Source organism: Lissotriton vulgaris, chromosome 2_2 (assembly GCF_964263255.1).
Source record: "Lissotriton vulgaris chromosome 2_2, aLisVul1.2, whole genome shotgun sequence".
Taxonomy (NCBI): Eukaryota; Metazoa; Chordata; class Amphibia; order Caudata; family Salamandridae; genus Lissotriton; species Lissotriton vulgaris.
In genome coordinates this window covers 120,442,315-120,466,537 of record NC_141688.1, presented here as the reverse complement: position 1 = coordinate 120,466,537, position 24,223 = coordinate 120,442,315, and the positions used below count along the sequence as shown (strand labels likewise).

General features: G+C 44.3%; 1 protein-coding gene across 1 annotated transcript in view; it reads right to left on the bottom strand.

Annotated features, from left to right (window-relative positions):
- Positions 1-24,223, bottom strand: part of ISL2 (ISL LIM homeobox 2) — an 82,640-nt gene that overhangs the window by 33,756 nt on the left and 24,661 nt on the right. Inside the window, exon 4 of the mRNA XM_086959873.1 lies at positions 23,329-23,612. Coding sequence (XP_086815999.1) covers positions 23,329-23,612 — 284 coding nt within the window. The remainder of the gene's footprint in view (positions 1-23,328; positions 23,613-24,223) is intronic.

The window sequence follows — 24,223 nt, the reverse complement described above, 5'->3', positions numbered from 1 at the left end:
CCCCCTGCGCAGGACCGCCTCTTTATGGCGCAGGGATTTACAACGTGACGCATCTCCCAGATGCGCCACGTTGTTAATACCCCGCACCATGGCACATCTTTTGCGCCGCACGCAACGGCGGCGCCAAAGAGGCGCAAGTTGCTTGTAAATCTGCCCCATTGTGTCCTAGTCCAAAGAATAGCTTCTTTTGCCCGACAGAATAGCACATATTGTACCCACTGTGCAAAGAACAAAGACAGAACGTGTGCAAAGGATCAGGTCTGGTCTTCACAGCTGTGCAGCGGGTGTTAAACCTGCTGAGCTAAGTCTGGACCATAAACCAACGCGGGGGAAGTAGAGCGCAAACATATGTCCAAACCCAGGAATGAAACAGATTCGGATGTCCACGTGCGATGGCAGATGCAATTCCATCCGCCCCCTCCCCACGGCCCCACAGACACGCTGCTGGGAGAGGGTCCAGTCCTCACCAGTGCTGCGGAAGAGGAGGCGGGAGGACTGTAACAACCCTGGGCCTTGAGGGCGTCTCCCCTTAAAGTAGTCCTGGGGAGGGGCCTTCAAAGATTATCAACTGCCAGAAGCTAGAACACCTGCCAATCAATGCTGGACGGCCAGTAGGGGCAGTCTACGGGCACATGGCTGCCATATTGTACATTCCCATCCACAGTGCATGGCTTGTACTCAGGGCGTTAAGCCGGACATAAAAACTGGGGGGCGGGGGCTCTCAAAGGGGCGTGGCTGATGCAGTTAAGAAAGTGGCTTAAAACACATAAGCTAAAAATCTGTGCTTAGCATAGTGTGCTGCTTGACTGGCCTTTTGCTGCTTCTGTCCTTGCATCCAGATATATCAAACACGCAATACATCACTATCCCTAAATTTACCACCATTGTGTGTGCCCTTTTCCAAAGCACTCCTCCTCCCCTTGTTGGGGAAGGATCCAGCCTTATACCCAGGAGTCTCAGAGACCCCCCTGAGAGAGTCGACAGCGTCGAGGGAGGCACGCACAGCGGAGGTGTGGGAATGGTGCCCCTTACCAAAGCACTCCTTCTCCCCTTGTTGGGGAGGGATCCAGTATTTATGCCTTGGAGTTTCAGACCCCTCTGAGGAGTCCACAGCGCAAAGGGAACCACACACAGCGGAAGTGTTGGAATTATACCTCTTCCTGTGGGATCTCAGCACACCGGACTTCGGACACTGTTTTTCCTCATCTCCCGGTTGCGTTTTCCTTCACCCTCACCCTCTTCTTTCCCTCTCTCATTCTTAATCTACCTCCCCAGCTCATTTCCTCTCTCCCCTGAATCTCTCCCCCGTGCCTGATTTTTTTTCCTTACATCTATGTTTTTAACACATGTAACTTCACTCCAGTAATTCATGTAACTTGTAACTATGCTCTGAAACAATGTTCGTCCTCATGTAAAGCGCTCTGATACCTCCGGGTCTAGTCAGCGCTGAATAAAACTTTTCAAATAAATAAATAAATACCTGCAACAAGCTAGACAAGTCTCTTTCGAAGTTATCTCAAGTGAAGGGTGGTACTACCTCAGAGTTAAGATTTTATTTTCACCCCTAGGGCAAAAATGGAGAGCCCGATAAAGACCCGTATCGGCACCTACTTTTTTACAACTGCCGGTGTTGAGGACCTGTGAGACCCGGCCCACTTAAAACCCTGCTTGTACCCTCGGCAGATTAATACATCGCAGTGCATAGAAGATATCCTTATCCTGTGGAGTGTATATCTGTGTCATACAGAGGGTCTTGGTACAGGGTGTTTCTATTCCATGCAGAGTATTTTTATTGGAAGCATCATATTTCTACTCAGAGTATTTCTATCCTGTGTGGAGTATTTCTCTCCAGTACACATCGCTTCCATTCAGTCATATAAACATTTATATCCTGTGCACAACATTTTATACTTTGCAGTGTATTTACACCATGTGCACAACATAGCTATCATATACAGAATATATACATTATGTTCAACTTGTGTTTCATGTGTATAGTATTTTTCTGTAGCAAACAATAAGAGAGTGTGGAAACAAATGGGGGCTGCGTCCTGTTCCCCAAGAAAATAGTAGAAACAACGTGGACGAACCCACCAAAAATGTCACCACTTCAGGTGACTCAATATCCAGTAGCAGAGCGCAGACATCCAGTGGATTTGTAAAAAGACCCCTCGCCCACTTCACTCATCAAAACCTGCTCCGCTGTAATCAGGCGTTGTAGCACAGCTGGGTTGCATTCGGCAACCCAGCTGGGACCCCAATGATGAAGCATGCCACCAACTAGGCTGGTGGGCGAGGGGTATTTTTGAAATCCACTGGATGTCTGCACTCTGCTACTGGATATGGAGTCACCTGGAGTGGTAAACAAGTTTGGTGGGTTCGTCCACGTTGTTTCTACTGTAGTATTTTTCTCCCATGCAGGGCGTGTTTGTCCTACTTTATACATATATTTCTTGCTGGGTGGGCAGACCTTCTGTTGTGTGGAGAGTAGTTCTGACCCATGCAGGAGTTTTATTTCTTGCTAATGGTATGAACAATAGTTGTATCCAGTGCGAGTATTTCTAGCTAAGGCAGAACAGTCTACTCTTTAAAAAATGTCCTTATTCTATGCAGATATTTCTATTGCACTCACATTATTTCTATCCTGTGCAGGGGTAGACTCTGTTTCATGCAGAGTACACTTGTACTGTGCAGAGCACTTATATTCTACATAGAGTATTCTTCTCATGTACAGAGTATTTCAACCCCCTGCAGAGTATGTCCATCTCATTCAATGAATGTATTCAATGCAGAATATTTTTATTCTGTACCGAGCATGTCAATCCTGTACAGAGTGCTTTCATCCTAGGCTCAGTACTTGTATCCTATGGAGGGTATTCTTCTCCTGAGCAGAGTATTACTGTCCCCTGCAAAGTATTTCTATCTCATGCAATGAATATATCCAGTGCAGAGTATTGTTATTCCCATTTACGAGCATGTCCGTCCTGTACAGGGGTTTATATCCTAGGCTCAGTTTTCGTAATCTATGAAGGGTATTCTTCTGTGCAGAGTATTTCCATCTCATGCAGAGTATTACTATCCCTTGCAAAGAATGCATACAGTGCAGAGTATTGTTTATTTTGTACCGAGCATGTCAATCCTGTATACAGAGGGTTTACATCCTAGGCTTAGTATTTATATCATATGAAGGGTATTCTTCTCTTCTGCATAGTATTTCTAGTCCCCTGCAGAGTATTTTTATCTCTTGCAATTAATGTATCCAGTGCAGAGTATTTTCATTCAGTACCAAGTATTTCAATCCTGGACAGAGTCTTTACACCCTAGGCTCAGTATTTTTATTCTATGAAGGGTAATCGTCTCCTGTGCAGAGTATTTCTGTCTCATGCAGAGTATGTCTATCTCATGCAATGAATGTATTCAGAGCAGAGTATGTTCATTCTGTACAAAGCATACAAAGGGCTTACATGCTAGGCTCAGTATTTATATCATCAGAAGGGTATTCTTCTCCCGTGCAGAGTATTTCTATCTCATGCAGAGTATTTGTAACTCATGTAATGAATGTATTCAGTGCAGAGTATGTTTTACTCTGAACCGAGCGTGTCTATCGTGTACAATGCGTTTATATCATCCCAGGCTCAGTAGTCTTATCCTATGCATGCCTCTCAATCCTGTACAGAGTGTTTATGCTAGGCTCATTATTACTATGCTATGAAAGGAATGAATGAATGAATGAAAATGTATTGCTCAATTAATAAAAACCTACAATATAACACATTTATACACATTTCATACATATTAACATTATTAAACAATTTTTAATAAAAGACACAATTAAAATAAGTGTTAGTTCCGCAATAAGAACACCCAATTCATCTAATTAAAACGTGTAAAAACCTACAGGTAAAGTGCATGTACTGATGACACAATTCGCCTACCAAGTCTGGATCCCCTTTGGATCCATGTCCTCCCTCAGTGATGGCTAATTTAAGTGAGGTGATTTCTCACCCTCTTATGGAAATCTGTAACACTGCCTTTCAAACCGGCTGTTATCCAGCCCCATGGAAGAAGGCAGTGATTAAGCCTCTTTTGAAGAAGCCCTCCGTGGATCCTTCTGCCTTGGTCAGCTACAGACCCATTGCTTGTCTCCCCTTCCCTGCCAAAATTTGCGAAGCTCTGATGAATACACAACTCTCAGAGTTCGTCGACACTCACCAACTCTTAGACGAAACGCAGTTTGGCTTTAGGAAGGGACATGGAACGGAGACCGCTCTAATAAAAGCTTCAGATGAAATTAGAGCCATTATGGACCAGGGAGGTGCGGCCATCTTAATTCTTCTGGATCTGTCCGCAGCATTTGACACGGTCGACCATGCTATTTTGGTCGACCGTGTCACAGCCCTGGGGATAGACGGTTCGGCTAGAGACCTTATTTCATCCTTTCTGGCCGACCGTACCCAGACAGTCAAGTTGGGTTATTTCTACTCTCCCGTCTCTGCACTACCATGTGGAGTACCACAAGGCTCCTCGCTAAGTCCCACGTTATTTAACATCTACGTAGCGGACTTAGCGAGGGTAATAAAGGCCCATGGGGTGCGATTAACATCCTACGCAGACGATACCCAACTGGTGCTGGCGATCCATAAGAATGGCACAGCGGTGGCAGCCAATTTCCAGGAGGCTATGCTTGCTGTCAGTACGTGGATGTCCTCCAATTGCCTAAGGCTTAACTCGGATAAAACCGAGGTTATGACCTTTGGCAACCCCTCCCCAGAATGGTCCTCCATCTGGTGGCCCAACCAGCTGGGCTCTCCACCCGTCCCAGTGGAAAAGGCGAGGAACTTGGGAGTCATCTTCGACAGCAAGCTGTCATTCAACCTTCATGTCAACAAGGTTGTTTCCTCTGCTTTCTTTATTTTAAAGAAAATTAAGAAATTGCTGCCTTACCTCCCCACCTCAGCTGGGAAGACCCTAGTTACCACCTTGGTATTTTCCAAAATCGATTATGGAAATGCCCTTTTTCTCAACACCCAGAAACTTGTGCTTTCAAAACCACAGTCTATACAGAACGTGGCTGCTAGAATTCTCTTAGACATCCCTCGCCGCCAGCCTACTACCCCTGCCATTCGCCAGCTTCATTGGCTTAGAGTAGAGAGCCGAATTAAATTCAAGGCCCTCTGCATTGCCTACAAAGCAGTGCATGGCGTCGGACCCACGTTTCTGACTGAGGCATTTCAGCTGTACACTCCCAAAAGGCTGCTGAGATCTGCTAACACCTGCCTCCTACCTGTACCTCGCACAAGAACGGCAACTTGGGGAGACAGACGCTTTCTGGTGGCCACACCAAATCTTTGGAACCTTCTACCACTAGGTATCAAAAATGCCCCCAACTTGATGAGCTTTCGGAGGCTCTTAAAGACATGGCTGTTTAATCAGTGAACTTTATTATTGTGATCCTGCTAGCTCACACATGCGCCGAGACACCTCAGGGTAATTGTTTGCGCAATAAAAATTTCACAAATAAAATAAATAAATAAATAAATAAATAAATTTCCTCTTCCCTACAGTACTCCGTTTATTCTGTTCGATACTAACTAGCTACACCCTATGACTAGATCTAATCATTCATAACGTGTGGCGTACAGACGTTCCTAGTCAGTTTATTATTGACACCTAGCATTACCCAGTGAACCTACCACAAGCAAAGCTTTAAGGTACAATGTGCCTATTATAAACTTCCTTGCAAGGCTTGCAAATGCTAAGCCCTAATTATCTCATGGTATTCCGATTACTATGTATTAAGAACATCGCTCCGCTCCTTTAAGATTTACCTACCCTTCTAGGTAATTTATTTATATGGTAATCTTTGTAGCTGGTGGGTGTTACCAGGGTTCACACACAATTTGCCAGCACTCAATTTGGGCTGTGGAACATACCAAAACGGTGGTTTCACCCAGAGGCCACCTGTTCCAAGGTAAGTATTCAAGTGTGTGATTGGTTTGTGCTCTTTTTTGATCATACAGATTTATAGGGCGAATACATTCCCAATTTTTTTTATTGGATGTCGTTTATATACAGAGAGTTGAGTACTCGGTTATGGTAGTCTTTTCTTCTTTATTTGAAGACAGGCGCAAAAGCAAGGCACAACCGTCACGTATTTCGCCCAGGGGCCAGCAGGCCAGGGCTTTCTCAAAGCAGAAAATCCTCTGTTCTTTGGTTGAATTTCACCGTAATCTCTGCGGTCAGACCGGAGGGATTACAGGATACTCAAAAGATGTTTTTTAAGGTAGATTGGCTCTACCTAATTGAAATACAACTGAATAGCAGAGGATTTTCTGCCTTGAGAAAGCCCTGGCCTGCTGGCCCCTGGGCGAAACATGTGCAGGCTGTTCCTTGTTTTTGCACATGTCTTCAAATGAAGAAGAAAAGACTACCATAACCGAGTACTCAACTTTCTCTATATATACGACGCCCACTACAAAACTTGGGGATGTATCCATGCCATTGAACTTCATAAAGATGGATGACCGGATAGAGCTGGAAATGTAGTTGTTGGTGGCCAATTTGCCTCAGGCAAAACCACAAGAGATTTAGCAATTTGTGGTCAAAATGACTAGCAAGAGGAGGGTTGAGTTGAGGGAAGGACAGAAGCTGTTAAGGTTCTTGAATTTGGCATGCAGAGTGTTGAGGGAGGGGAGAACAATTTGCAGATGGCTGGGCGTGGCGATGTCGGGGGCAGTTTTGCGCCCAACACAGGGTATGGATCTCTCTGACAGTTAGGGCAGATCTATGTATTCGGAAGACATTTTAGGATGGTGTAAATGGTGTGTCCATGATGTTTCAGGAAAATAACACTTTCAGAAGCATCCGGAGCTCATGGCTTTGGTCTATCCGGGATGGAAGATGGTGTGCAGAGAGTTAGCCACCATGCTGGTTGCAGCAAGGGTGGAGCACAGTCTTTCTGTAATTTTTTCCACTTCTAGTGACCGTGACAATGTGGGGAGGAGAACTGGCTAACAGATCCGTGATGTTTAATGTGGACAAACATTTGGAATAGATAAATAAATAAAAATAAGTTGGGAGTGCTGAGAGATAAAGGGCATGAATTTTGAGTATCCAGAATTTAGTTCTAAGCACATCGGACATACTATAGTATCGGTATATGATCATTATTCCTGTATATGATTATTGTATGTACTCCCCTATCTCTCTATGCTCCAGCGCATAGCACATTCCTACTCGTGCACTCCGGTTATATTGAGCTGTTATGTTTGTACTAGTTGATTCAATGCCCATTAGATACCCCATATTAGACTAATGTTTTGTTACCTGTGCCTCAAATTGTAAAGCGCTCTGATATCCTTCGGGATCAAGTACGCGCTATAAAAACTTTATAAATAAATAAATAAATCTATATGATCAAAAAAGAGCACAAACCAATCACACGCGTGAATTTATTTATCTACCGCTCTAGGTATTTTTTTATGAATTAATAAAATAATAACGATAAGAGCCCTTTATTGTGTACTATTAACCAGGTAGTCTTCTGTGCAGAATAGTTCTTCCCCTGGCAGAGCATTTCTATCCCATGTAGAGTATTTGTCACCTATGCAGGTTCGAACATTTCTGCCAACTGCAGAGTATTCTTGCCTTGTGCAGAATATGTCTACCATATTTAGAGTACTCATATACTGTGTGTAGTATTCCCAGGGCTCGAGCCGGGGTACCACGCGGGTGGACGGCGTCCCCCCACTTATTTTACCGGGGGGATGCCGTCCCCCCTGCCAAACAGCTGGACTTCACTCTTTGGCCTCTCTGGGACGAGGAGCTCGGCACCTTTCCTGACGTCACTTCCTGTCGTGATGTCACTTCCGGTGACAGCGTCCCCCCACTTCTTTTTCTAGGACTTGTGCCCTGAGTATTCCCATGACCTTTACTAGCCATTGTGCCACATCCCACTTTCCCTGGTGGGCAGCAGGCTCTGAAGCTACTGTTAGTATAGGATGGGTTGCAATGACCACACCATATGGTCCTATTTCAGTCGTGCCCTCCTGCTGTGTGGGTCTGGTTTGAACGTTTTTATCATGGTTGATTTTATTTCGATTCCGGCCCCAGTATTCCTGTCATTTGCAAGGTATATTTAGCTCATGAACAGTATTTTTATTCACCACAGTCTGTATTCTTTGCAGTGAATATGCATCCGTTGTAGGGTATTTCTAGTATGCAGAGTATTTCTACAACGATCTGAGTATTTTCATCCCGCAGAGAACTTTCCAATTTTCTAGCTTTCTAACTTGTCTATAGTAATTCTCTTCCACTCAGGCTGCCTTTTATTCTGTGCAGAGTATTTCTGCCCCCAGATATTCATACATATCCCTCGCCGAGCCAGAAAGCAGTGCCTCTATTTAGAAAAGTTGCAAAAATATATAAGACACTCTTTATAAAATGCAGAGTATAGTTTGTGTATACTGTCTTAAACTATGCAAAATCCAGAGGAATAATTACTGAAATTGGAACTCAAGCAAAGATGATTGAACTACATAAATAACAGCATAGTGTGCAAAAGAATACACAAAGCAGCACTACACACACAGGCACCGGCGAGTGGAAAAAAGAGACTACAAAACAACAATAACGAGGAATACCAATGAAGTTCAATTCATAATCAATACCAACAATGATTGTAATGATAAAATAATACCTGATAATAACAGCACTGTAATATGAACACAAGTGCTACCATGTGACAACAGAAATAATACTAATATGGTCAAACCTGTGATCATGTGAAATTAGTAGTTTTAAATACCAGCATCAACACTACCACCACAAACACCAATAACAAGACGACTACTATTGGTAATAATAATGATACATTGAGGTAAAACGTAATAATTTGAGAGTAGAAGTATAAATAATGCCACCATCCTCGCTATAACCACAACCACCACCAACAGTACTACCGTGGAAGTGCCGCAGTCTCTGTGCACTTTACTAGAACAGACTATTTCTAATACTGTTAGTAGTAATAATAATAATGGTCATACATGTGATCAGTCGAAACTAGTGTTATAAACACCTCCACCGTTACCACCAATACTAATACTAGTACTGGAAATACAAATAATGGTGAGGATTGTTAGCACTTGTAAATAGTACTATAAAGAACACTACCACACTCACTACTACCACCACCAACAATACTACTACTAATAATGATAATTGTAAACATTGTGATCATTTGAAACTAGTGTTAAAAATAACAGCACCACGCTCCACCATCAACAACAATAATACTACTACTATTACTACTACAAGTAAAAATAATAATCGTTAAACTTGTGATCATTTGAAAATAGTATTAGAAATAACACCACCACACCCACTACCACCACTACCAATATTAAAACTGCTACAACCACTACCATTACTATGACTACCTATACTAATAAGGGTCAGATGCGATTACTTCAACTAGTAGTATAAATACACCGCCAGCTTCACTACCACCTAACAATACTAGTAGCACTACTTTTAATGGTGAAAAGATGTAAAACTATTATTACTACTAGCACCACCACCAACAACAACCACAAGAATAGTACAACAACAATGATATACTGGCGTCTGACGGCCTTTATAGAAGAAACAGCGAGTCTGGACCAATGTTAAAAGGCGGCGAGTGCGAGGTCTGCTCACACACAGGAGGAGCACAGTTTTTCTGCACAGCAGTGACTTGTCCGGATTATTGAGCCCAGCGCTTTAAATGGGTCGGGTCTTATCGGGTTTGAGCACCGGCAGTTTTTTAAAGAGGGCCTCGAAACGGGTCTCTATTGGGCTCTGTTTTGTGCCCTAGAACAGGTGGCCAGTTTTTGTCCCAAACTGCAGTGACAACAGGCATATCGATGAGCGCGTGCTCATACTGCTCACTTCTCATTCGTGGAGAAGCCACGGCCTGGAGAAGTTACAGCATGACGTCATGCCAGGTGAGAGTTGTCGGGGGAAGGGAACTCCTTTAAAGAAAGTCATTTTCTCTCTGGATTTCCCTTCTCCTTTTGAAACTCAGGAGCGGCAACATTGTTGTGGTGTCACCTGGTCTTGAAGTGTAAGCTTGTTCAATATTATATACAAGCCATAGGTGCTGCTTATTTATCTTATGCAACTAACAATCATTGACAAATCCAATAGTCCTGACTTGTGATGGGTATGATGCTACTTGTTGTGTCATACATCTGGATGCAATGACAGAAACAGCATAATACAAGTCCAGCGGCATGCTATGCTGAGCGCAGGTTTTTAGCTACTTTTTTTAAGCCACACCCTTAATTACATTAGCCACGCCCCTTTGAGAGACCACAGTTTAAAGCCCTGATTGAGTCCATAAGGACAAATGCCAAAACAACAGTTGATGGACAAAATGCAGAAGAATGTCATTCATTCACCCTAGTATAGAGATCTGGGCCTAAATCCATTGTGTTTCTGCTCACCATGCCATTCCAGTTGGAACTCAGTCATATGCAAATCAGTCTTGACCCTGTGCCTCATGGGAACAGTCCAGCCCGAACTGCCAAGCCAGGTCCTCACTGGACTGGAAACAAGCATCCTAGGACCGGTTTTGGGGTTTCACCCCTCTTCAGCCAGGATTGCTTGACTCCACTGGGGTGGCACGGTGAGCAAAGGAATTATGCATTTAACCCAGATCTTTTGACTGGGGGTGAATGTTTTGATTTGTTCTGCATTCCGTCCATCAATTGTGTGTCTTTTGCTTTTGAGCCCATAAGGAAGCAGCCAATACCAGCAACTGTTTTCTGTCAAAACACGGTTTTTGGTTAAACTGAGGCAAAATGAAATAGCTGATTTGGCCATATTTGTAGATACTTGCTCAAATATCGCCCAAATAGGTAAAAGTGATGATTGCGAAATGCTGATTGAGTGTTTTTAAGAACAGTGTTATTTCATAAGTGTGCTTTTTACACAATGATGAAGAAATGGGCTCCGCCGAAAAAGTTACGTTTTTACATAATGAATGACTGGATGCCAGGTAACGATGGCATGAGAACTCTATCCGGCGTCTGCTTCGAATATTGCGTTTTGTAGTTTTCGGAGGGGCCTCAGGGCGCCCTCCGCCGCTCCCACCCACAAATGTCCCATCATCTCTCTAGCCCCTCCCAGTCTCGACGATCCACCTCCACCTGGGAGGTCACAGACTACCGTGGATTCCTTCAGCTGACACAAAAAAGCAAAAGCAGCAGAGCCAATGGGAAACGGGGCGCATGGGTGCTCGTGCCGATGATTCTCACAGAGGGCGAGAAGAATCGGCAAATGGAGTGGTGGAGTTGGTTGCGGTGGTGTTGGTTGGGAGAAGGAGGGAGGCAGAGTGAGAGGGACGGAAAGTCGAGGCAGATAAAAATGACGGAGAAGGACAGAAGAGTAAGAGAGTTTTAATGCCTTGATTTTTTTGCCAGCTTGGCTCGTGTTTTTAGCTGGCCCCCTCCCCAGCTCGGCCCTTCCCATGAACATGTGGTTGCTCACCTCCAGTCTCTTCAGTGGGTTGAGGATCTGCGGGATATAGGGTCAATCTGTGTTCAAACGACCATGTCTCCACGGCTGCAGGAAGGGGGAGTGGAGGGGCTCTGCACTAAGGCGGAGGAGCATCGCTCCACTGCTTTCAGCAGTGGCAATAAAGGAAAAATAAAATTATAACTTGTTATTATCATTTTATTTGTTCCTATTGTGGCGTTTTTGCGGGCGGGCTGCTTTGCTCTCAGATTAAGGGGGGAGTGGTGGGCACAATCTAAGTTCACAATAACTGATTGGCCGGCCCTCTCGGCCGGCCAAACAGTCATGCGTACTTTGCATGCAGCCTGGGTGGAGAACATGCTCAGGCTCTCATTCCCTAGCTGAGACCTGAACCACGGCGCTCAGACCAATCACAACAGCGGTTGTCATTGGTCAGGGGAGCCTGGATGTTCTTCTTGTTCCTGGCTGGAAGAGACGCAGCAAGAAGACGGAGGAGAGAAGCAGCGACAACGAAGGAGAGACGCAGTGACGACGGAGGAGAGACACGGCAAAGAGGTACTGTTTTTCAACAATCGGTGCTATGATTAGGCCGGTACACACCGGTGCTGAGTACCAGCACTTCAAAAATGTTTTGCCCGTCAGTACCGGCACTTCTCTGTAGCCAGGCAGAGTACTGGTATCCTGATCGACGGCAGGCTCAGGTTAGGTTTCTCCTCCAGTGCAGGACAGAGGCCGCTCTGCTTCTGAGAAGCTTGTAATTAACCGAGCCATGAAGTAGCCTTTTACAGAGTTGCTGCTGAAGATTCAAGCAAAGCCCATTTGAATGTCCCCAAACTACAGTGATTTGAGAGGACTTGCGCCATACTGTGATTAACAGGACCGGGTCTAGACAGACCTTGCACTGTCAATCAGGTGCGCCGCGACCATTTTGGTGAAACTGCTTTGGCCCCACCCACCCCTCCGTCAGGTATGTGAAATGAGTTGGGGCCTCCAGTCAGTAATCCAGTCTCATTTAGGCTATGGAAGTGCAAGACAGTCCTCCCCCTTCGGCAAAGCCGGTTTTCTTTTCATGTTTGTGTACAGCACAGAAGCTGCTTCCCTTTGTGTGCCCCTGCAACACTAATCGCTGCATTTACATCATAAAAGCGACTGCCCTGGGTAATGGGTTCATGGGTGTGAACTTAGCCCTGCCCTTAGGGCAATGAAAAGCACGAAACCTGCAGCACTCCAGGCATGAGCTCCCATGACAACTGGTGATGTATTTGGTGGGGGAAAGACGAGATGGACATGGAAGGAAGGGGAAGGGATGAACGTAAAGAAGTGAGGTGACAGGTGAAGTTAGGACTGCCACTTTGTTCAGATAAAAATGACAATGTTTTTGAGTTCTGAAATCATAAATGGGCTTGGAAATTATATTTTAACACAAATTTGTGTAAAGTCAAAACACTGGTACATTTCTTGTTAACTGTAATATATATATATATATATATATATTATTTTTTTATTGAGAGTTCATAGGCTTAACATACAATAGTGTCATACATAAATACATATTTCAAAATATTGGAAAAGGAAGGAGTTGATTTGAGTCCAAGATACAAGATATTACAGTATTATAAATATACATTTCAAAATACTAAGTAGTGCAATCATGAAACTCCCATAAATACAGAAAGAGCCTGGTAAATTAAAGTGCAAAGTGCTAAATCAGGGTGTATATCTACATGTATAGTATATCCCTCTATACCAAATGTAACAAAAGTACAGAAAAAAATCAACTTGAACTAAAGTGCAAAGTGCTATACCCAAACAGATACTTATACGTATATTTTATCCTTTTATATCCACTACTAGATATTATCATATATATATATATATATATATATATATATATATATATATATATATATATATATATATATATATTGATTCGGGGTCTTTCCTACCAGAAAGAAGTTGAGGCGCACTCACTGCAGGTAAGGAAACGTCCTTTTATTACACCATTTAAAACCACTCCATTGTCCTTTTTCCTGATGCATTTCGGCCGCATCGGCATTCTTCGGAGGGAGGAGGGAGGGGGGGTTTCTTGACATCAATTCGCATCAGAACGCACGCAGGCTCTTCGTAGTGCTTCAATGATTACCCTCAGGTGGGTGTCCGTTTCAAACTTGCATGAAGAGCATGCTGGTCGTTGTAGTGCGTTCACTGGCTGATGATTATTAATTGAGGTGATTCCTGTGTCCCCGTTGAAATTCTATTTTCGAGTTTTCATGGGGCCCATTCCAAGGTCCGGTCCCTGGTGGCTGCCGCTGCCCAGCTTGGCTTGCACCGTCTGTCAGGTTGGTCCCGTTTGTGGGCAGAATCCGGCGCGCTTTGTTGGGGGTGCGTTGCCTCTCGGCCAGGACCCAGGCCGTTTTAATTGATTCGGGGTCTTTCCTACCAGAAAGAAGTTGAGGCGCACTCACTGCAGGTAAGGAAACGTCCTTTTACTACACCATTTAAAACCACTCCATTGTCCTTTTTCCTGATGCATTTCGACCGCATCGGCCTTCTTCGGAGGGAGGAGGGAGGGGGGGTTTCTTGACATCAATTCGCCTTCAGAACGCACGCAGGCTCTTCGTAGTGCCTCAATGATTACCCTCAGGTGGGTGTCCGTTTCAACCTTGCATGAAGAGCATGCTGGTCGTTGTAGTGCGTTCACTGGCTGATGATTATTAATTGAGGTGATTCCTGTGTCCCTGTTGAAATTCTATTTTCGAGTTTTCATGTGTCCTGATCTTTTGGAGCCATGGCACCTTTCAATTACCACGCACGCCTCGGGGCCCATTGGAGGGTCTTTTAATGTAATTCCGCATGCAACTGTACATGGTGGACTACGTATCCCAGAATACCTTCAGCCTATCAGGAGGCATTTAACGGCAGCCTATCAGAAGGCAAATAATGTTTTTGCATGGAATAAAGGTGTGGTCTCAACGAACACTGTGTACTTTGTGGAATGAAGCCTTTGAAGAAGAATTAATTTTCGAAACGCGTCGGCTGTCTGAGACGTGGTTGTGGGTGTGTGGATGTACACCATGGCTGGAGTGCTTCCCGAACCAGTGGGTAAACTTGGAGCTTTCATATATATGCATGTATAAATATATATGTGTGTGTATATATGTGTGTATATATATATATATATATATATATATATATATATAAAACAGCCCACTTCCTCCATTTACACTGGGACCTTCCAACTGCGGTGCATTCCAGGGGCGGAGGTCGCCCTGTCTCAATTGTTTTCCACAAAAACACAGCGGCCGCTGTGTGTATGCACTCCCATCCAGCGTTATTAGAAATCCACAAAAACAGTGCGTGTGCTTCAATTTGATTTATTTATCCAGCATATAATCACGGCAATAACGGAACAAAAACCCAACGCGTTTCGGCGAGTAAACCTCTCGCCTTGCTCACGGCGTTGGGTTTTTGTTCCGTTATTGCCGTGATTATATGCTGGATAAATAAATCAAATTGAAGCACACGCACTGTTTTTGTGGATTTCTAATAACGCTGGATGGGAGTGCATACACACAGCGGCCGCTGTGTTTTTGTGGAAAACAATATATATATATATATATATATATATATATATATATATATATATATATATATATATATATATATATATACACACAAACACAAAAATAATTAAATACAGCAGAACAAAATAGTGGCCAGGTGGCAAACTTTGGGGATGAATACAGCATGGATGGGAGAACAGGAGGCAAGTAGGGAAAAAAGCAGTGAGAAAATGTAAGAGACTTGTGGAGAGAGCAAGCAAGAAGTGAGAGTAAGAGTGGCAGAACTAGCGAGAGAAGGTTAGAAGCTTGGTAAAGATGAGAGGCGAGTGGAGAGGACACGTGGATGTAAAAACACAGAACCAGAAAGTGACAGGAAGAGCCTGGTCATAGGGAAAAGGGCAGTGGCAGTGTTTTAAATGGACGAGCACTCACCGGTACTGAGTACCAGCACTTCTTATTTTTATCACTATAAGTACTGCACTTCTCTACTGTGAGGAGAGTACTTTTGCTCATGAAAGGTAGGCATATCTTGCCCTTAGCCCCGCCCTAGCTCGCCCACGTGCCACATCTCTATTTTAATGAGTACCTTCACTTAGTTTTACCCATTTAAAGCACTGTCTACAACCCTCTTGCCCACCCCCACCCCACCTCACCACCTCTGATCCGTGCCAGTCACCACAGGGCTCTGGTTCCAGGCTACGCTGATAGTGATGGAAAGCCCACGTGTGACAGACACCCCCTCATACCCAGCCCTATTTGGAAACTCAGACCCTGTTCCCAATATTCCATTGCAGCTGGTGGTTACAGGTAGCGCCACCAGCGCTCATTCGTTTGGGAATGGGCACTTATTTCCTCATTAGGCTTTGACCCAGAGCAAGAGAAAGAAAACACAACGTGGAGTAGAGAAAGACGGAAAAAGATAACAAAGGGAGAAAGCAGAAGCCTGCAAGACTGGCTTAAAGGTGAAGGAAGTGTCTAGTGTTAGATTAAGGCCTAAGGGAGAATCAAGACTAGGCAGCCCTGGGACTTGATATCTCATCATTCAGTGGCGCAGGGCACGAGTTCATGAGCAAACATTAATCAGTACTTTACAGCTGATTCACCTACAAATGGAGAGTGCCTCACTCAGTGTCCATAATAGAGGGCGTATCCCTCACTACCTGCCCAGCTTAGCAACAGAGGGGGCCTCCCTCTCTGCCAGTTCAGCTTAACATGGAGAGTATTCCCCTCTGTCACCACAGACTAGAAACAGTGGGTGTCTCTCTCACTATGGGACAGAGGCAGCCTCCCTCACTGGCAGTCCTATCTAGTAACAGACAGAGCCAGGGCCTAATTTGAGCCAGTGGTTGCAGGCGTGCCCCACTAACACTTATTTACGGGGGCCAGCACTTATTCTTACTCATCTGACTTTTACCTAGAGCAAGAGAGAGAAAAATGAAAGGGAAAAAACAAACTGAAAACAGTGGCAAAGAAAAAAGCAGGGAAGAAAAATAACCTGCAAAAGTATGATAAAGGACCAGGGAGTGTCTGGTGGTGGATGAAAGAAGCAGGAGGTGGAATCCAGATTAGGCAGCCTTGGTGTCCAGCACCAACTATATTTGTAGCACAAGCGGTGGCCTTCTGAACAACCCTGGGGCCCTGGCACCTATTGTTTTACAAATTAAGCACTGGTTTACACAGCCTCCCATACTGGCAGTCTAACTTTTAACAACAGAGAGTAGCTCCCCCGTTGTAGGCCTGGCCTAATCCTGGCCGGAGAGACTCCTGCCTCTGTAGCCTCAACCCTGGCTTTGAAAGCGGCATCACGTGATCTTTGCTGGTTTGGGACTTCTTTCTTCTGTCACCAGACCTTTTACCCGTTGTTATTTAATTAGAATTGGCGCTACGTTTGAGTGTTTTTCCCATTACTGAGCTAAAGGCAACTTGTATTTTTCTCCCAAAGTACTGGTGCTATTTAATAACCCCTTCCCCCGCCCCCTCCCCCCATTTCCGAAATCTTGCATTCTTCTTTAGGAGAGATATGTTCATGTTTAAATCTGCCCGTTTTCTGCTATGCTTATCGTGCTTGCATGTGGTGTTGCTTAAGTGCATTCATACATGATGGTGCCAGCTGAAGGCCTCATAACATTCCTTCTCCAAGATGTCTCCGGGGCATGTCTAATTCTATGATGGTATTGTCATCTCTATGATGTTATAATGGCCCTTCACTTTCATGATGTACATGCGTCCTTCCACCTCCATGAAGACTTGGAATCTAATGTCTCTTTTTTCATGTCACGTCAGCCCTTCTACTTTAATGTCATGACAGTTCACCCATTGATATGAGGCAATTATCACCCGTCCGTCTCCACAATGCCCATCGAATTTCCACCTTCGCTTCAATGATGTCATTGTGGCACCTATGTTTTCATGGATTTATGACGGCCCATTTAATTCAGTAACCTCTTCTTATATTCCCTTGGTATTATGATGGCCCATCATGTTTCACGATGTCACTGTGGTCTTCCCATATCCATGATGTCACTATGGTCCTTTCCTTCCGTGATGTCACTATGGTCCTTTCCTTTCCTTCCGTGATGTCACTATGGTCCTTTCCTTTCCTTCCGTGATGTGACTATGGTCCTTTCTCTTTAATTTGTCAGGGGTTCTTCCTCTTTCATTTGTCAGGGTATTTATTTATTTATAAAGTTTTATATAGCCCCTTTTATTTCTATTATGTCAAGGTGATGCTGTGATGGCCTGTCTATCACATACAGCCCAGTGCTGCTTCCATGATGTCACTATGGACCTTTCTCTTTCATTTGTCAGTGGTTCTTCCTCTTTCGTTTGTCTGGGTACCCCTTTCATTTCTATTATGTCAAGGTGGTTCTTCCCTCTGATGCTGTGATGGCCTGTCTATTACATACACCCCAGTGCTCCTTCCATGATGTCATGGTGGGCCTTCCAATCCATGATGTTACAGTGATCCTCACATCAACATTTTTAATATGGGCCCTTACATGTTTGAGCTGTCACAACTATCCTTCCATTTTCATTGTGACCCTTCTATTTTCATGATGTCACAATGATCTTTCTATATCCAAGCTACCAGAGTGGCGCTTTACTTTACATGACGCCATGCAAGTGTATTCATGCTGTCATGGCGGTCCTTCCATTCATATGTTATGGGTTCGGAGTGGCCCTTCCATTTTATGATGTAACAGTGGCCCTACAGTCACAGTGTTCCTTCCATTCCCATTGTATACTGGGAGTCCTTTCATCTCTATGAAGTCACAGTGGTCCTTCTCTTTTCCTGGAGTCGCAATGGTCCTTCCATTTTCATTGGACCAGGTTAGTCCTTCAATCTTCATGGTGTTCCAGATTTTGACTGTGCCTGTGACGTCACAATGGTCTTTCCTTGCTGATGATGTTATGGTGATCTATCCTTACCTGTGATTTCACACTGGATCCTTTCATTTCCACTGTGTCATGGAGGACCTTCCATCTTCGTGATGTCACAGTGATCCTTCCATAATCATGCTTCAACATCCGTGATGTCATATATGTCTATTCATGATGTCATAACGTCCTTCCTGTTACATAGTGTCATGGTGGTCACAACGGCCTTCCATGTACGTTGGGTGACAAAATGTTTCCACTTCCCTGATATCACAGCGATCTCGTTCTCATGGTGATGTGTGCTAAAGCCAATATCATATGGTATGCTACGGTGCTCCCATAGAGACTGATTTTCCTTTCTGCCAGGGTACTCCTGTTTACTTGGTAGCCGTGGTCCCATCATGACGATGTTTCCTTGGTATTTCTGGTTTCTTGTCGTTATGGAGGCCCGGCTTTCATGGTGATCCTATTTCCATGGTGTCAGAGATGCAATGTTTTGTTGGTGGTTGGGTTTCCCTGGTAGGAAGGTTGTGAAGTTTCCAGGGTGTTATAATGGTAATTGTAATGGGTTATGATGGTCCTTCTATTTCCAGGGTGAAACTATGCACAACTGATCATAATTGCATCATCAAATCTAGTGACTGTACTCTCGGTGGCCAACCACTCAAACAGAGTAATATAACTGTCCAAAAGAGTCCGCCATTATAAGGCTGAGCAGCATGAAGCGGGGACCAATAGACAGGCACAATTTGGAGGTTCTGAATATCATATTATATGTCCTTGTCACATGCATCAACTTGGGGTCTGGATGAAGTACTTCATTGGACCCAGACACATTGAGACCAGGATGTTTTTCAGCTGAAATTACTAATATATCCATCATGTTAATGGCTTGCGCTATGAAATCACATGTTCAGCTCAAGAAAAAACTGAGACCTAGATTAACCAGCACTCGCACAGCCTAAAGTTGAGTGAAAATCAACCATGCTGCACTGCACGAATGAGAAAAAATGGATTTGCAGAGATAGCATTGATCCCGCTGGCACTACACAAGCTGTTCTATCATGATGCTGTACATTGTGCTATGGTGAAAGGGGAGCCCTGCAGCGCCTTACATGACATCTGTTGTCGAGATACTCCCTCCAGAAGAAATTTCAACAGAAAGACAACCGCCTAAAGTTAAGCCGCGTGAAATGTGTCATTTCAAGTCAGAATATGACTTGCTCTTTGCTTGATCCTGGTTTCATTTGTCATTAGGGATTCACACCAAGCCAGGTCACACTCCTTTAGTAGATATAACTAGCATGATACTAACTGGGTATTTGCACTGTTTGGGCCCCATTATGCCCCATTTGAATAGATGACCGCTCCAATTGTGCTCACAACGCAAACTGAATTTGGCTGATATTGGTAAATGTTCGGTGCAAAAAAAAATTTCGCCTGATGGTTAGTTGGTGCTGCTGTGTGTGCCGCTTCGCAATGCCATGCATGGGTGTAAACGTATTGCAAATAATGGAGCCAATTTTAAAATGGAAGAAAGGGCGGGTTGTGGGGTTAAAAATACATCTACAATGGGAGGCAGTTGGATTCGAATAAATGGAAGATTAAGTGCTGAATCAAAACTGTCCACAGGGGCACGGTTGTTGTACCAGATAAATGCCCTGGATGGCAATTTCCTCTTAGACTCTGAATTCACCATGGCATTGGGTCGCTACTGTTGGTATGCACCTGCACAGAAATTCTTTGTTCTGATGGAAGAATTCTAGTCTTATGGTTAATCAGAATGTGACACGTTCTTCTCAATGTTCCACACTGCAATTCTGGGCTAAAAGCATCGTCTCCTACAGTCTTTATTCCCCCACAGGGTTGACGCGTAAATATATCTTTAGAAATAAGACATCGCGCAAGAGCCACCTGCCTTTGAGCAAACTGGTCAAATCTGCTACTTCTCAATCGATCGAGCGTGCCCTAAAGTAGACGAGCATTATAATATGTTTTATTTTCAATGGTTGATACACTAGAAAATCTGCTGTCTTTTTCTAGCAGTGGAGACAGTTTTAAAAATCAAATTAATCTTAAGAGGCCACACTGGTAATAAAAACTACGTTTGGCTCTGGCATGTTATAAATTCTTGTACCACATTAAATTAAATCTATTTCCATATGCTGTCCAGAAAATCTCCTTTTTCCCCTGAGCTGCCTACATATTTCACTGATCCATCCTGGAATTCTTAATTCAATCACCCACACAATTTGCATGAAAGAGCGCGTGCATTTAGAAAACAAAATCATAAGTCACGGTTCAACATGTGTCAACACGGTGCAATTTTATGAGCGCAAACAGTTTCTGTCTCGTGACTCAATGAACGTCTTGCAACTGCAAGTGGCCTCGTTCTTGCCCGATAAACAAAGTCCTGTACTTCCTTCTGCCTACCTCGGATTAGTGACGCACCTTCTTGCCCCCAAAACCAGATTGACCAATGGCTGACTGACACAAACAGCTCTCGATCACCTCCAGAAGAGCTCAAGCCTACCTAATTAACAATCCCTTTCATCTGACGTTGACACTGTATGACTCTGTGTGCACTGTCTTCAAAAGACAATGTACCTGACACTAAATGCCATAAACTCCCTGTGTATGATGGAGGCCTGCCTGACACTAACAGCCTCCATGCGTCCAAGGTTCTCGTCAGCCACTAACAGCTCCCTATCATCTCCATGAACTCAAACCTACCTGATGCTAGGTGCTCCCAATCATCTCCATGAAAAAAGCCCTAACAGCCTGATGCTAACTGATCCCAATCATCTCCATGAACTCAAACCTACCTGATGCGAAGTGCTCCCTATCATATCCATGAAAGAAACCCTACCAGCCTGATGATAACTGCTCCCAATCATCTCCATGAACAAAACCCTACCAACCTGATGCTAACTGCTCCCAATCATCTCCATGAAATCAAACCTACCTGATGCTAAGTGCTCCCTATCATATCCATGAAATAAACCCTACCAGCCTGATGATAACTGCTCCCAATCATCTCCATGAACAAAACCCTACCTGCCTGATGATAACTGCTCCCAATCATCTCCATGAACTCAAACCTACCTGATGCGAAGTGCTCCCTATCATATCCATGAAAGAAACCCTATCACCCCAATGCTAACTGCTCCCAATCATCTCCATGAACAAAACCCTACCTGCCTGATGATAACTGCTCCCAATCATCTCCATGAACAAAACCCTACCAGCCTGATGCTAACTGCTCCCAATCATCTCCATGAAATCAAACCTACCTGATGCTAAGTGCTCCCTATCATATCCATGAAAGAAACCCTACCAGCCTGATGATAACTGCTCCCAATCATCTCCATGAACAAAACCCTACCTGCCTGATGATAACTGCTCCCAATCATCTCCATGAACTCAAACCTACCTGATGCGAAGTGCTCCCTATCATATCCATGAAAGAAACCCTACCAGCCTGATGATAACTGCTCCCAATCATCTCCATGAACAAAACCCTACCTGCCTGATGATAACTGCTCCCAATCATCTCCATGAACTCAAACCTACCTGATGCGAAGTGCTCCCTATCATATCCATGAAAGAAACCCTATCACCCCAATGCTAACTGCTCCCAATCACCTCCATGAACAAAACCCTACCTGCCTGATGATAACTGCTCCCAATCATCTCCATGAACAAAACCCTACCAGCCTGATGCTAACTGCTCCCAATCATCTCCATGAAATCAAACCTACCTGATGCTAAGTGCTCCCTATCATATCCATGAAAGAAACCCTACCAGCCTGATGATAACTGCTCCCAATCATCTCCATGAACAAAACCCTACCTGCCTGATGCTAACTGCTCCCAATCATCTCCATGAAATCAAACCTACCTGATGCTAAGTGCTCCCTATCATATCCATGAAAGAAACCCTACCAGCCTGATGATAACTGCTCCCAATCATCTCCATGAACAAAACCCTATCAGCCCGATGCTAACTGCTCCCAATCATCTCCATGAACAAAGCCATACCTGCCTGATAACTGCTCCAAACATTTCTATGGCCTCAAACCTGTGGTCACGGAGATGATTGGGAACTGCTCTGAATGTTCTCCGTGATCTCAATCTTAGTTGACACTAGCCCCTCACAATCATCTCCATGAACTCAAACCTGCCTGATTCCACTGCCTCAATGTTCTCCAAGACCCCAATTGTACCTCATATTAGTTATTCTCAATTGTCTCCATGCCCTCAAACATGTGCAAAGCTAACGGTCCTCAAGGTTCTCCATGAGCTCAATCTTAGTTGATACTGGCCACTCTCAGCCATCTCCATGACCTCAACCCTGCCTCATTCGCCCTGCCCTCAATGTTCACCACAATCAAACCATGCCTGACACTCACTTCGCTCAATCTTCTCTATATAAACTCAATCCTACCTCTACTATCTTGATATCCATTAGTCTCTTCAAATGTTTGGTGCTCGGTATTCTTTGAATGGCCTCCACCTTGTCAAGTAATGTTTGCCTCCAGCCTGACCTTGGTCCCGTCCAGCGCATCTTGCTTCAGCTGTTTTAAGATTACCTTACTTCTATCAAATATTACTGTTTTCACTGATCTCTACATGATCTTGGTGACTGCTGGAAACTCTTGACATCAATCACCTCAATGTGACTTCAGTTTGGCCCAGTACATTTGGCCCTTAATTACCTTCATGAGACCTAAGACATGATCAGTATTTCTTACCCTCAATCATTTCCAAACACATTCTACACTACGTACTTGCACTCAGTCGGCCCCACAGGAGACCAATATTGGGTGGTTGCCCCATGCACCAATGTCGGCCTTGAGGCCCCGCTTACCGTCTTGTCGCTGTGCTGCTGCTGCTGGAGCTGCTTCATGAGGATGGTCTTCTTCTTGTCCTTGCAGCGCTTGTTCTGGAACCAGACACGGATGACCCGCGGGCTGAGACCGGTCATCTCCACCAGCTGCTCCTTCATTAGTGCATCAGGCCGAGGGTTGGCAGCGTAGCAGGTGCGCAGCGTGTGTAGCTGCTTCTCGTTCAGCACTGTCCGCACCCGCGTGGTCTTCTCTGCCTGCTTGTGGACGTGCGGCCGTAAGGAGGGCTGTCGACCTGACACTGAGTCTGCAATTGTCCATAGAGAGGCAAGACAAAAAGAAGAGCAAGAGGAGGATTCAGAAGAAAACACTAACACAGTAAGCGACCCTAATGTTATCACCCTATGAGGTGCGCAAAAGGAGTTTCTTCCAATTTCAGATATTTATTTAAATATATATATATAGTTTTGTAAAGACACAAAACAGCCACTTCTGACACAGGAGGATTGTGTTTATTTGTAGGATCAGGACACAGGCCTTTATATATCAGTAATGTAATTTCCATCGCTCTCAACATATTTGCGGGATGCAGTGCATGTCCTAAAAAATATAAGATCTTATTTTACACAAGCACAAGTATGTTTTAGACAATAGGATTAATAATTATACAAGCTGACACTCTAGTCAGTGTGTAGACGTGTAAACATAAAGGTTTAATTTTGCAAAAACATGATTTTTTGTTAATTTATATTGATAATCTGGGTCTGGTGCTAGGTACAGGGAGTTTTGGGTTTTGCCATGCCATTGCCGCCAAAATGATATGTTCCCATGGGGCACTCTGGGATTGGGAAACATGTGGCTGCGTATATGGGGGGTACAGTTGGCGCTGCTGCTGATTCACAAGGCTGCAGCATAGAT